At 43.9% G+C, this 12,907-nt stretch overlaps 1 protein-coding gene across 1 annotated transcript in view; it reads left to right on the top strand.

Annotated features, from left to right (window-relative positions):
- Positions 1-6,492: 6,492 nt before the first annotated feature.
- Positions 6,493-12,907, top strand: part of LMNB1 (lamin B1) — a 40,964-nt gene continuing 34,549 nt past the window's right edge. Inside the window, exon 1 of the mRNA XM_079779482.1 lies at positions 6,493-7,205. Coding sequence (XP_079635608.1) covers positions 6,847-7,205 — 359 coding nt within the window. The 5' untranslated portion in view covers positions 6,493-6,846. The remainder of the gene's footprint in view (positions 7,206-12,907) is intronic.

Here is a 12,907-nt window from a genome sequence, read left to right as displayed (position 1 = left end):
ACTGGGGATGTGCCCACAACCAAGGTACATGCCCTTGACTGGCATCGAACCTGGGACCCTTCAGTCCGCAGGCCGACGCTCTATCCACTGAGCCAAACCAGTTTCGGCGGTACTCCTCATTCTTGATGGAATCATATCATGTGGTTTGGTGAGGGCAGCCGTGACTCCTGACTCTCCGCCCTGCATGTCTCTCAAAGGGTGGATTCTGGCTTAGGCCTAGCCCAGTGGTCGGCAAACTCATTAGTCAACAGAGCCAAATATCAACAGTACAACGATTGAAATTTCTTTTGAGAGCCAAATTTTTTAAACTTAAACTTCTTCTAACTCCACTTCTTCAAAATAGACTCGCCCAGACCATGGTATTTTGTGGAAGAGCCACACTCAAGGGGCCAAAGAGCTGCATGTGGCTCATGAGCCGCAGTTTGCCAACCACGGTTTTAGGCAATCCAAATCTCACCTCTATAATCTAAGAATTAAATTAGTACATTAAAGTGTTATTGGGGAGGGATAAACTATACACCAAGATAAATAAAGTGGCTGGCTAAAGCGGGATCACTAGAAAGGAAAGCCCTTAACTCTTTGAGTGGGGTCAGTTCTGATCAGAGCAGAAACAGCTGAACTGTGTGTAAACCTTATACTTTGACACTAGTTTTTATTGTTATTTTTACCACTGTAAAGGCAAAGATGCAGGATATAGGGTGAAGGGGCCTACCTTTGTAAGATGGAAAAATGAGAATGGTTTAAAGATTTTTAAAGTAAAGTTTTCTAGTGTTATGACCATATTTTGGCATAACAAAACTAAAAATGATAGAGTGCAAATTGCTTTCTCTTTTTGACTAAAGCATAAGCTATCAAGAAGATGAACTACTAAGTTAAAATAAATAGACCAACAAAAGAAAAATAAAACACTCCAAAACACTCCACCACTCATACTATTGCTAAATATCCAGATTTTAACAAGCAATCTGGAAAACAATTTTGAGCAGTAAACTTCATGAGGCTATGCTAAGAGAACAATCCTACTGAAGATGATAAATATACCTTTAGATCTCTTAAGCACTTTTTAAAAAATATGTATTTATTGATTTTTAGAGAGGAAGGGAGAGGGAGAGATAGAAACATCTATGAGAGAGAAACATCATCAACTGGCTGCCTCCTGCACGTCCCTTGGGGATTGAACCCGCACCCCGGGGTATGTGCCCTGTCCGGGAATTGAACTGAGATCTCTTCATTCCTGGGTCAACGCTCAACCAGTGAGCCACACCAGCTAGGCTCATAAGCACTTATTTTATTTTTATTCTTTCAGAGAGTGTGGAAGGGAAGGGTAGAGACAAAGACAGAAGCATCGATGTGAGGGAGACACATCCATTGATTGCCTCCCGCCTGCGCCCCAACCAGGGCCACGGGTCAAGCTTGCAACCAAGGTACGTGCCCTTGACCAGAATCGAACCCAGGACACTTCAGTCCACAGGCTGACACTCTATCCACTGAGCCAAACCAGCTAGGGCTCTTAAGCATTTTTTAAAATCCAAAAATCAAAATCAGAATTGGACATGATTCTGGATAGTCACTCAGACTTCTGAAACATGACTTATTCTTACGCTTTTATGATAACAGAAAAAGTATTAATTTTGCAAAGTATGAGAAATCCGGCCTAGTAAACCATGTATTAATTTATTTCTTCATTTATTCAGCAAATATATATTGAAGAGACACCACTTATATTTTCCTACATTTTGTACCGCAGCTCTAGCTATCCCATTTGTTTGTATTGTTATATTCAGCTATCTGCCAGCTGTCACTCCCCTCTCTTGGAACAAAAGTGGGTTACTGCTAGCTCTGTTTTTTCTTCCACTGTCTTTGTATCTGTACCCCCATCCTAGTCTGAGGCCCTTTATACCTAGATCTTATGTTTATCCTGTATTTTTCTGTCCCAGATTAGAATAATATACAGAAGGTAGAGCAAATGTCAAATGAGCTCATCCTATGCAGTAAGGTAGCTGTGTGTTGTGAGTGCAGTATTGAAGAGGGAAATGATGACATGGCAAGCTGGGGCTTGGTGGGAATGTACATGGCCTAACCAACAATCAGAACACGTGCCCTAACAAGTGATGGTTTATAGGAAAAACAAGGCAGGCTATTTGAAATCACAATTGTCCTTGTAAACGCAAAAGCAAACTTATATAGTATTTATTATTTCTCTTTTAATTCATTGGGGAAAGCATTGGCAGTGATGGGATTTCAGGAATTACTTAAATGAAGAAGACTGGACAAACAGAATATGAAAGAACAGGAAAGAAATGGGCCTTATTGCAGATACAGAGTTAGGCCTGGGGAAAGCTGAGAGAATAAGGGAAGTGTACATTTAGAAAAGTTCCTGACCAACGTTTGCACAATCTCCTAATTCTAAGGTTAAGAGATTTTCCTTTTTTTCTTTCATTGCTTTTGATTGAGGACACAAGATTACTATATTTCTAACAGATGATATATTTTATCTTAAAAAACCCCTGTCAGGGTAGGAATCACTCCTCATTTTCCTATGAGGAAACAGCTATCAATCAATAGCAAATCGTCAATTGTCTGACTCCAGAAAGTTGGCTGTTTCAGATACTAGGATATGACCTGAGTCTCCTAAAAGAATTCTATCAAGGGATTCTATCAAGAGAAGCTTCACGGAGTTGAGAGAAGTAGAGATTATGCCTGAAACCACTTCACCTCCAGTCTTAAAACTTCAAAAATGGACATTATTTAAAAAGAAAATTTCCAAATATTTTTTTAAAGTCTGAGGTAAAAGGGAGTACGGTGTGAAAACCAAACCAGTGCAGCGTAAGGGGCCTCAATGCATGTGGATTTACATTCCAACCTTGATTCCATCACCTTGGACCCAGTGCCCGCCTTTTTTAGAACTCAGTTCTTCTTTAGTAATTTGGATTTCCCAGACTTTTTAAAGTTATTCAAATGATCTGAATCCTTACTTACCAACTCCTAACACCAACTTCAAAATAGAAGCTTTTCATCTCCTAACTCTCAGGAGGTTAGGGAAGGAGGTACGTACGGTTGACCCTAGAACAACGCCAAGGTTAGGAGCGCCCACCCTGCAGTCAGAAATGAAACCTGGGTATTATTTAAGTTTGAGCTCCATGCTTGCAAATTTGAAAATGCTGATTCCTAACTCCAGACGAGAAATACTATTTTCTATCAGCAGTTGGTTGAATCCATGAATGTGAAACCCAGGGATAGGAGGGCCCACTATACACTGATTGAAAAACACACACCGTTTAAATAAACCTAGGCAGTTTAAATTCGTGTTGTTCAAGGGTCAACTGTATTTGAGATAACAGGGCAGGAAACAGAATCATGTATGAGGAGAGTATCCTTGCTCATACAGTGCCCAGAAATTCAAGGAGGAGGATGCGCAGCCTCGTAGCCCTTCACTAATTCTTATGTCTGTGACTTGATTAATATTTGAGGAACATCCCAGCCTTTATTTTTGCCATTATTAAAGTAACTAACCTGTAATTACCCTACAGATACATTCCTAATAGGTTGTGAAGTGGCCTTCTAGGTTATGGTTAAGGGCGAGGCTCTGGAGCCAACTGAAACTGGCTGGGTTCAAATGCAGTCCTGTCGCCTCTGGGCGGCCTTACAGAAATTCGTCTATAAAATGGATGAATTTTTTTTTAAGGGTGCTGATTTATTTCTTTCTTCTTTTTGGAAATTAAATCACTTTTTATTTTTCAATTACAGTTGACATACATTATTATATCTGTTATTAAGCTTCAGGGGTATACCCCACTGATTAGATAAAATGGATGAATTTTCATAAGGGGTTAATATCCAAAATTTATAAAGAACTTATAAAACTCATCATCAAAAAAACACATAAACAATCCAATTAAAAAATGGTCAAAGGATCTGAATAGATACTTCTCCAAAGAGGACATACAGATGGTCAACAGATATATGAAAAGAAGCCCAACATCAAATTAAAACCACATTGCGATATCACCTCACACCTGCTAGAATGGCTATCATCAATAAGTCAACAGACAACAAGTGCTGGAGAGGATGTGGAGAAAAGCGAACCCTCATGCACTGCTGGTGGGAAAGCAGACAGGGGTTGCCACTATGGAAAACAGTGTGGAGTTCCCTCAAAAAATTAAAAGTGGAACTGCCTTATGACCCCGTGAGTGATTCTACTTCCGGGAATTTATCTGAAGAAACCCGAAACACTAATTCAAAAGAACGTATGCACCTCTATGTTCATAGCAGCATTATTTACAATAGCTAAGATCTGGAAATAGCTCAAGTGCCCATCAGTAGATGAGTGGATAAAAAAGCTGTGGGACATTTACACAATGGAATACTACTCACCTTAAAAAAGATGAAAATCTTACCTTTTGCAACAACATGTGTAGAGAGTGCTTGGGAAAGGCCCTTAAGCTGATTGTTGTCTGAATCCAGTGGTGCCTGGCAGAGCCATGCCTTGGAAACATACCTTGCCAGAGGCAGGTGTGTTGTCAGTCTGACCTTTAGCTCAGGCCCCAGGGGGTGGATTTCATTATCTAAATCCAGCCAGGCACCAGGAACAAACACAATTATCCGGGCCCACCCAGAAGTGACGATTACAAAGAAGCCACAAGAATGCACATATTTTCTTTATCTTAAACTTTAGTAAAATTTGCTGGTATCTTACTGGATAAAATAAATGCGCTGTATTGGCTCTGGGTCACTGTCTCTCCATCAGAGAACAGCTGTCCCACCCGGTCCCAGCTTTCCCTACTGTCTTTGTGTCCGTCTCTTTCATTTTCTCAATCCCCGTCGCCCCTACTGAGGACTCTTGTCTGCTCTCTAGCTGTGCTGGTTGCAGAAAAGAGAAATATTTATAAACATGGATGAACCCAAAATGGAGAGTAGTATGCTAAGTGAATAAGAGAGGCAGAGAAAGACAAGTACTATATGTAGACTCTAATGAACAAAACAAAGTAACAAACAAAATAGAAACAGAGATATTGATACATGGAACAGACTGACAGCTGTCAGAGGGGACAGGGGTTGGGGAACTGGGTGAAAAAGGTGAAGGCATTAAGCAAAAAAAACAAGACAAAAACCCCCTCATAGATAGAGACAACAGTGTGGTAATTACCAAAGGGAAAAGAGGGCTTGGGGGGGCTGGTAGAAAAGGGTATGGGGGGATACATGGTGATGGAAAAAGACGTGACTTGGGGTGGGAACCATACAATATACAGATGATGTATTATAGAACTGTGTTTGTGAAACCTACATAATTTTATCAACCAATATCATCCCAATACATTTGATAAAAAATTTAAAAAAATGGATGAATTTCCAGATGGAAACAATCCAGTTCCCACACCACAGAATGGCTGCGTGGCCGGGTAACCCATGAAAAGCCCAGTGCAGGGCACACAATAAATTTCAATAAACATTAGCCACAAAGTTCAAAACTTTTCAAAAGGATTCATGGCCATTCTATTAGAACGAGTTGTCAATTACATTTTAGGGAATTACCTCCCCCCCCATTTAAAATTTTTTCTTCTTTTTTTTAATAGGGGATTTCCCTTTTAAAGCAGTCATTTCTACTTAAATTTTCCCATATTTAGATTTCCATACATCGGATTTTTGTGAAGCATGACAATTAAGAGCTTGTGCTATTTACTCAATCACATGTTAAATCATATCACTTGTGAGGTGGTTTTGATTTTCTAAAACCCTAAACTGTTAAGGAATAAACGGGTCGGGGCCCGCCCCTGAGCACTGGAGGCCAACGATTTAACCTCAGGGCTTCTGTGGTCTTTATCTGTCAGCTTCAAGACACGCGAACATGAACTTGACAGGAAGGCGGCATTTTGATACACTGTTTCCCACCTGAGAGAAGGGTAAGAGCTTGCCCTTGGAACCGGCACGCGGTGGGGTTTTGCATCGCAGACACCAGGGCCCATTCCGTGGCCCCACAGCAGCGGGGCCTCCGGACGGCTTTCCGAGCCCGGTCCGCCCGGCGGGGATGAGGTTCCAACGCCCGGGGTCACCCAGGCCTCCGCGAGTTTCGCGGGTCGCTTTTCAGCACGTTTACATTTGAATTTCCCTGAACCGCTGGGTGTGGGCGACGGCGCGGACCCGCCCCGGAAACCTCCGGGCTGCCGGCTCCTTCCCGCCACCCGCGGGCCCGGCCCCTCAGGCCCCCGGCCAGCGCAGAGCCGGGGCAGCCGGCGGGCAGTCCCGGGCGCCACTCCCCGCCTCCAGCAGCCCTCCTTCCACCACGCCCCGCTCCGCGCGCCCAGCGAACGGCTGCCTGCGGGCCCGAGTTTGAATTTACGGGCCCGGCTCCGGAGCCGCAAGAGCGCCCCGCCGGCTCCCCATTGGTCGGCGACGGTCACGTGGGCTCCGCGCGCGCCCGCCCAGTGGGTGACTGCCCCGCTCGGGCCGCGCCACCCCCGCCCCCGCCCCCGCCGCGCGCCGCCCGCCCGCCTCTCCGCCCCGCCTGGGAGGAAACAAAGTGCTACGGGCGGGAGACTCGGCGGCGGCGGCGGCGGCGGCGCGCGGACCCAGATCGGCCCTCCCGGTCACCCTTGCCCCGTGTCTTCCTTCGTGCGTGTTTGAGTGTATGTGTGTGTGTGCGCGCGCGCGCGTGTTTTCTTACAAAGGGCATTTTACGACTGATTGATTCGTAGTCTTCCCCTTTGCCCTTTGTGCTGTAACCCCGCTCCCACCATCGCGGATCGCCGGTGGGTGCCTTCGGTCCCGGCGTCGCTCCCTCCAGCCTGCTGCGTGTCCCCGTGCTGCCCGCGGCCTCCCCGCTCTGCGCCGATCGCCCCGCCGCCCGCCATGGCGACCGCGACCCCCGTGCCGCCGCGCACAGGCAGCCGCGCTGGCGCTCCCACCACGCCGCTGAGCCCCACGCGGCTGTCGCGGCTGCAGGAAAAGGAGGAGCTGCGCGAGCTCAACGACCGGCTGGCCGTGTACATCGACAAGGTGCGCAGCCTGGAAACGGAGAACAGCGCGCTGCAGCTGCAGGTGACGGAGCGGGAGGAGGTGCGCGGCCGGGAGCTCACCGGCCTCAAGGCGCTCTACGAGACCGAGCTGGCAGATGCGCGGCGCGCACTGGACGACACTGCCCGCGAGCGCGCCCGGCTGCAGATAGAGCTGGGCAAGTTCAAGGCCGAGCACGACCAGCTGCTTCTCAAGTGAGTCCTCGCGTGGCCGCCGCGTTAGCACGCGCAGGGGCTGGGGGCGCAGCCCGCGGGGGCCTCGAGAACCTCGGAGAGGGAGATCGAGGCCCAGCGTGCCCACGCCCTTCCGAAGGGGGGGTAGGGTCTCCATCTCCGGGAAGGAGAAAGAATCTAGTGTTTCTTAGTGGGCGCAAGGGTGGCGGAGGGGGCTTGAATTGTAGCGATGGTGGGACTGAAGGCACGTTTCCTGATCCTGGATACGGAGCAGGGCCGGGCAACGTGCCCTCCTAGGTGTGGGGAGGTGACGCCCGGGCGCGCGCTCCAATGCGCGCCCCAGGTTCCGGCGGGGCGCGAGACAAAGCGTCTAGTGGGCTTGCCGTGCCGAGGTGGCTAGTCCGCGAGGATTTGCCGCCCGCCTTAAGAATGAATGAGTTTTGCGCTGGGCGGAGGGAGGAAGGGGAGGGACATGCCTTAAATGTCCCGGTCTCCCGGGGGTGGGTCCCGCCTTGGCGCGCTTAGTCTGGGCCCTGTGACATTTTGTGATCTTTCTGCGCCTGCCTTGAGAGAGGACGGAGGGGCGGGGTCTGAGCTGCGCGCCACTGCCGGCGCGGGGCCAGTTGGGTTTTCGAGCTCGTTTAGCTTTCACCGGGGAAAGATGTCCTTTCTGCGGAGACAGGCGGGACCCTTCGGTGCTTCTGAGCACGGGGCCACAAGCTGGGTTTTTGCATGTCGTGGCCTCCATTCTCTGATCCGTGAACCTCTTACCCCCCAGGCAGCAGCCCCTTCCCTAGTTTTTGCATCCCCATAACTAATGGTCGGTCGGTCTTTCTGGTAATGGTGGAAGACCATGCTCATTCTCATTCCCCGCGTCTGTCATAGTGATGACAGGCCAGGGCCGGTCAAAGGGTGTTGTGTAAATGTGGAGTGTTGTGGCGAGGGAGAACTCGTAGTTACTCCACCTAAGTAAGGGGTCTGACTTTCATTCCAGTGCACAAGGGTAGACTTGCAAGCCTTTGCTGATCCTACCTTCACTTTCTGATGAGCAAAATGGCATAATTGTCGTCATTAAGCAACTTAGTGTTGATATCAGGCTTTAGAAATGTGCTAAATTCGAATCCAGAATTCACGGTCTCCATCCTCGTTGCCAAGTGAAATCTTGCCAAATGAAAATCGATTTTGACTTTGACTCTGCTCCTGGATGTCTTTCTATCTGTATCCGTGTGAATGACTGTCTCAGTCGCTGATTTTGTAGGTGCGAATCTGTACTTCCCCGTTACTAAACACTCATAAGAACGGTTCATAAAAAGGTATGTGCACTTGGTAAAAATAAAATATATTAAAAAATACAGACTGATTTACTGAAAAACTAAAATAGTCTCTTGCCTCTTTCCATGAGGCAACCATGTTTGGCCCTTTTTGTGTTTATTTCTTTAAGTATTTAGTTCCATAACTCAGAAAATAAGCATAAGCTGCCCTGGCCTGTGTGGCTAAGTTGGTTGGGCATCATCCATGCACTGAAAGGGTTGCCAGTTCGATTCCCTGGTCAGGGCACATGCCAGGCTTCCTGGGGCTGGATTCCCTGAAGGGGCTGTGCAGGAGGCAGCCCATCGATGTTTCACATCAATGTTTCACTCTCACATAGATGTTTCTCTTTCCTCCTCTCCCTTCCTGTCTAAAAATCAATAAAATCTTTTAAAATCATAAGCTTATATTTCTGTTTCTTGTATTTACCAACCTTTGGTAAATGCATGTCATGTTTTAAAATGAGTCCATTCACTCACACGACTGTCTCCATTTTCCTATAAATTTTTTGTTAATGAATTTCTTCAAATCTTAGATGCTGTTGTATGACTCACCATTGTTATGTGTACTACTAAGAAGAAAAAACACATCAGGGCTAGTTATGTAGGAACCATCCTGTTGGACCCATCCTAGTTTCAGAGATGTTAAAATGTAGCACTGATTATGTATCTATTACATGCCAGACACTGTTCTGTGTGTGGAGGATACAAAGATTACAAAAAGAGTTAGTGGAGGATACAAAGATTACACCCCTCTACTCTGCCCCCAAAAGTAACAAAACAAAAAGTTACTACCCTTACCTTTCTCAGAGGACAGTAGGGGAGATACCCAGTAAGAAAATAAATATTGCATTTCATTTAATCGGAGGCATTTTGATGCTGATGCTTTTTAAATATTTCCAGAGGGTATCCTTGGGAGGTTTTTCACCCAGTAACAAGACTGCCATCTGGCTGACTAGTTGTAAAATGCGATGTGTAGACTGTGAGATGCCTGCTGGTTTCAATGGGATTAAAGTGGGAAGAATGTGTGTATTGGAATCAATGACATAATGCATGTGATTTAATGTTAGATAATAACAGACGCTAGGGGAATAAAAATAAAGTGGGGCGAAGCAAAAGTGTGGTTAAGAAAGGCCTGTCTGAGGGGTTGACATTCGAAAATAATCTGAGATGCTGAATAATGTCCTGGGATTATAGTTTTCTTAAATCTGTACATATATTCCTATTGTCAGGATTAGATGTACAGTAGCATACCCTTATAAGATGGGGCTACGTTCCAAGACCTCCCATTGGATGCCTAAAACTGGGGATAGTGCTGAACCCTTTAGATATACTGTATATTGTTCGTTTTTTCTTATAAACATGTACTTATGATAAAGTTCATTAAGTTAGTTAGGCACAGTAAGAGATTAAGAACAATAGCTAATAATAAAATAGAACAATTCTAACAATACACTGTAATAAAAGTTATGTGAGTGTGGTCACTCCTTTCAAGGGATCCCTTGCTAAAGTTTCATATAGGCTCAATGCATTCTGGTACATCTTGCCATCAATTAGAACGTTTTCTATATTCCACACATAAATTTTAATGGCTTTATCATCTTAATTTATTACGCACTGTGGTTGTAACTTTACTTTCTTTTTTTAATTCTCACCTGAGGATATTTTTCCATTGATTTTTAGAGAGAGTGGAAGAGTGAGGGAGAGACAGAAATATTGACGTGAGAGAAACACATTGATTGGTTGTCTCCTGAATGAGTCAGGGCTCAGGCCGGATAAGAACCTGCAACCGAGATACATGCCCTTGACCAGAATAGAACCTGGGACCCTATGGTCCTCAGGCTTACGCTCTATCCACTGAGCCAAACCAGCTGGGGCTATGGCTGTAACTTTTGCAGTTTGAGGTTCTGTATAAAAACTAACACAGGTTTCTTTTCTTTCACAATTTCACGGATGAAATATTTGTTCCTACTGTAGAGGTTAGCAAGCTCAAAATTTAAGATTTTTTTCTTATTAAGTCAAAACCATTCACCTTTTCACTTAAGGTAAGCAGTTTAGGCTTCTCTTTGACATATCTGAATTGTCAGTGTCACTACTCTCGCATTTTGGGGCCATTATTAAGTATATAAGGGTTACATGAACACATGCACTGAGATACTCTGCAGTTGATCTGATAACGGAGAGTGCTAAGTACAATATATAGCATGGATACCTTGGATAAAGGGATGCTTTACATTCTGGGTGGGATGGAGCAGAACAATGAGATTTTATCACATTTACTCAGAACAGCTTGCAATTTACCTTCAACAATAAAGATAAATTAAAAAAACAACTTATTTCTGGCCCTGACCAGTGACTCAGTTGGGAAAGATCCAGTACACCAAAAGGTTGCTGGTTCCATTCTTGGTCAGGGCACATGCCCGGGTGGCGGCGGGTCCATTCCTGGTGGTAGGGGGTGTGCAGCAGGTAGCCCATGGACGTTCCACTCTCACATCAATGTTTCTCTTTCTCCCTTCCTCTCTCTCTAAAAATCAATAAAACTATTTAAAAAATCCAAAACACTTAATTTTGGAATTTTCCATTTAATTTTTTTGGATTGTGGTTGACTGTGGGTGGGATACTGTATTTTTTCTTTCTTTCTAATATGCCATCATTGCTCAAAACATGCCCCATTTTATTTTGCTTCATATTTCAACCCTGGGCATGCCTTGTATAATTTTGTTCCTAAGTAGCCTTTTACTTTTTGTTGTTAAGTGAAGTACTTGCCCTTCAGTATATCTTCAAACCCTTTAAATATATGTAATCATAATATCTATTACCTAAGTCTACTTTCTTCCCTGGAACTCTGCTCTTACGACATGCAGTTGACAGACATCCTAGGAATTTACTGAATTTAGATCCAGCTTCTTCCTAGGTCATGTATTTCCTTTCCTTGGTTCCTTCCTTCATTTTGTTGGAGAACATCCTTAAGTAATTTATTCAGAAAAGATGGCAGGAGATAAACTATGTGATTCCTGTGTCTTTGAAAATAACTTTGTCTCATGCTTTGATGATAGGCTAGATATAGAATACTGGTTTAACATTTTCCCTCTCAGAATTTGAAAAGTATCATATTGCTCCATTTTTTCAGCATCCAGTGTTGTTACTGTCTAAGACCAGTCACAGTTATTTTCTTTTGGTAGCTGCTTTTGCTTTTCTTCTCTGGAAGTTTTTAGAAGTTTTTGGTTTCCTGAGATTGCATGGTGATAGGGCTAGGTATGGCTATTCTGTCATGCATCCTAGCTGTTATAAGGGGGTCCCTTCAGTGTAAGCACAATCTTTATTTAGCTTTGGGAAACTTACTTTAGTCCATACCTTTTCTGTGCTCCGTTTTCTTTGTTTTCTCTATTTGGGATGTTGAGCCCTTTGGTTTCTTTTTTTCTCATAATTTTTTTTTTCATTCTGTGAAATTACTTTGTCTATTTTCTCCATCACAATAGTGACATTTTAAAGGCATAAATCATACTTTTAATTTTAAGAAATATTTTTGAAAAGATATTTATTTTATACCGTTTCTATTTTCAGAATGCATTGTTTTCTTTACTCTGAGGATAATGATAATATTTAAGGTTTTCTTCTTAAATTTCTCTTCTGTGAATTGGATTATCTCTTTTTCCTTTCTGGCCACTTATTCTTTTTGTTTGACTTTTTTTGTTTGTTTTTTTCTTCTTGCTACTGATTTTGATCCTACATTTACAAATAAAGCCCTAGGTAATGGTTGAGTATTACTGCTGTTATCATTCAGGTAATTCCTCTGCATTTTCTGAATAGAAGAACAAATTAGGATCTCTCTGATTGAATAGGGTGTGTTGCTGGCCAGCTTGTTGGAGGGCCTGCAGTTAAGGTAAAGGGTGCTGAGCAGGGCCACCTGCAAAGCTGTTCCTTGAGTTAATCCCTCTATTTTAAGTGTGCCTCACTATCCCCTGTAGTTCCTGTGTTCATGTTCTGTGACAGGTACTTTAATCTACATTTATTCTAGAAATTTGCTGAAATGTCACCTAATGATTCTTTTCCTATTCACTTTGGTGCATCAAATACTTTACTGCTTTTTTATTATGGTCTAGTTGGGGGGCTAATACCTGTGCATAGTAAATCATCATCTTGGAAATCAGTTAATTTTGAGCAATAATTGAAGTACAATTTGTATGATGAAAAGAAAGAAATGTCTTATTTCTCTTTGGTCCATTGAGGTTTTTTATTTGCTTAAAAGTAATTTTCTATACTTAACTTTTTATTTGGAGCCAGAGTGTTGTAATCAGTCTATCATTTTGATGGTTTTAGATTAAGTCAACAGTCTTGAGAATTATAGATTCCAGAATTACTCAGTCCCTTTGGTTTCCTCAGTACACAATATCCCTCAAAGACAGAAAATTCATG

This window comes from Cnephaeus nilssonii (genome assembly GCF_951640355.1).
Source record: "Cnephaeus nilssonii genome assembly, chromosome: 2".
NCBI classification, from domain to species: Eukaryota; Metazoa; Chordata; class Mammalia; order Chiroptera; family Vespertilionidae; genus Cnephaeus; species Cnephaeus nilssonii.
Note: the sequence above shows the minus strand (reverse complement) of the source record. Positions and strands in the feature narration are given on the sequence as shown.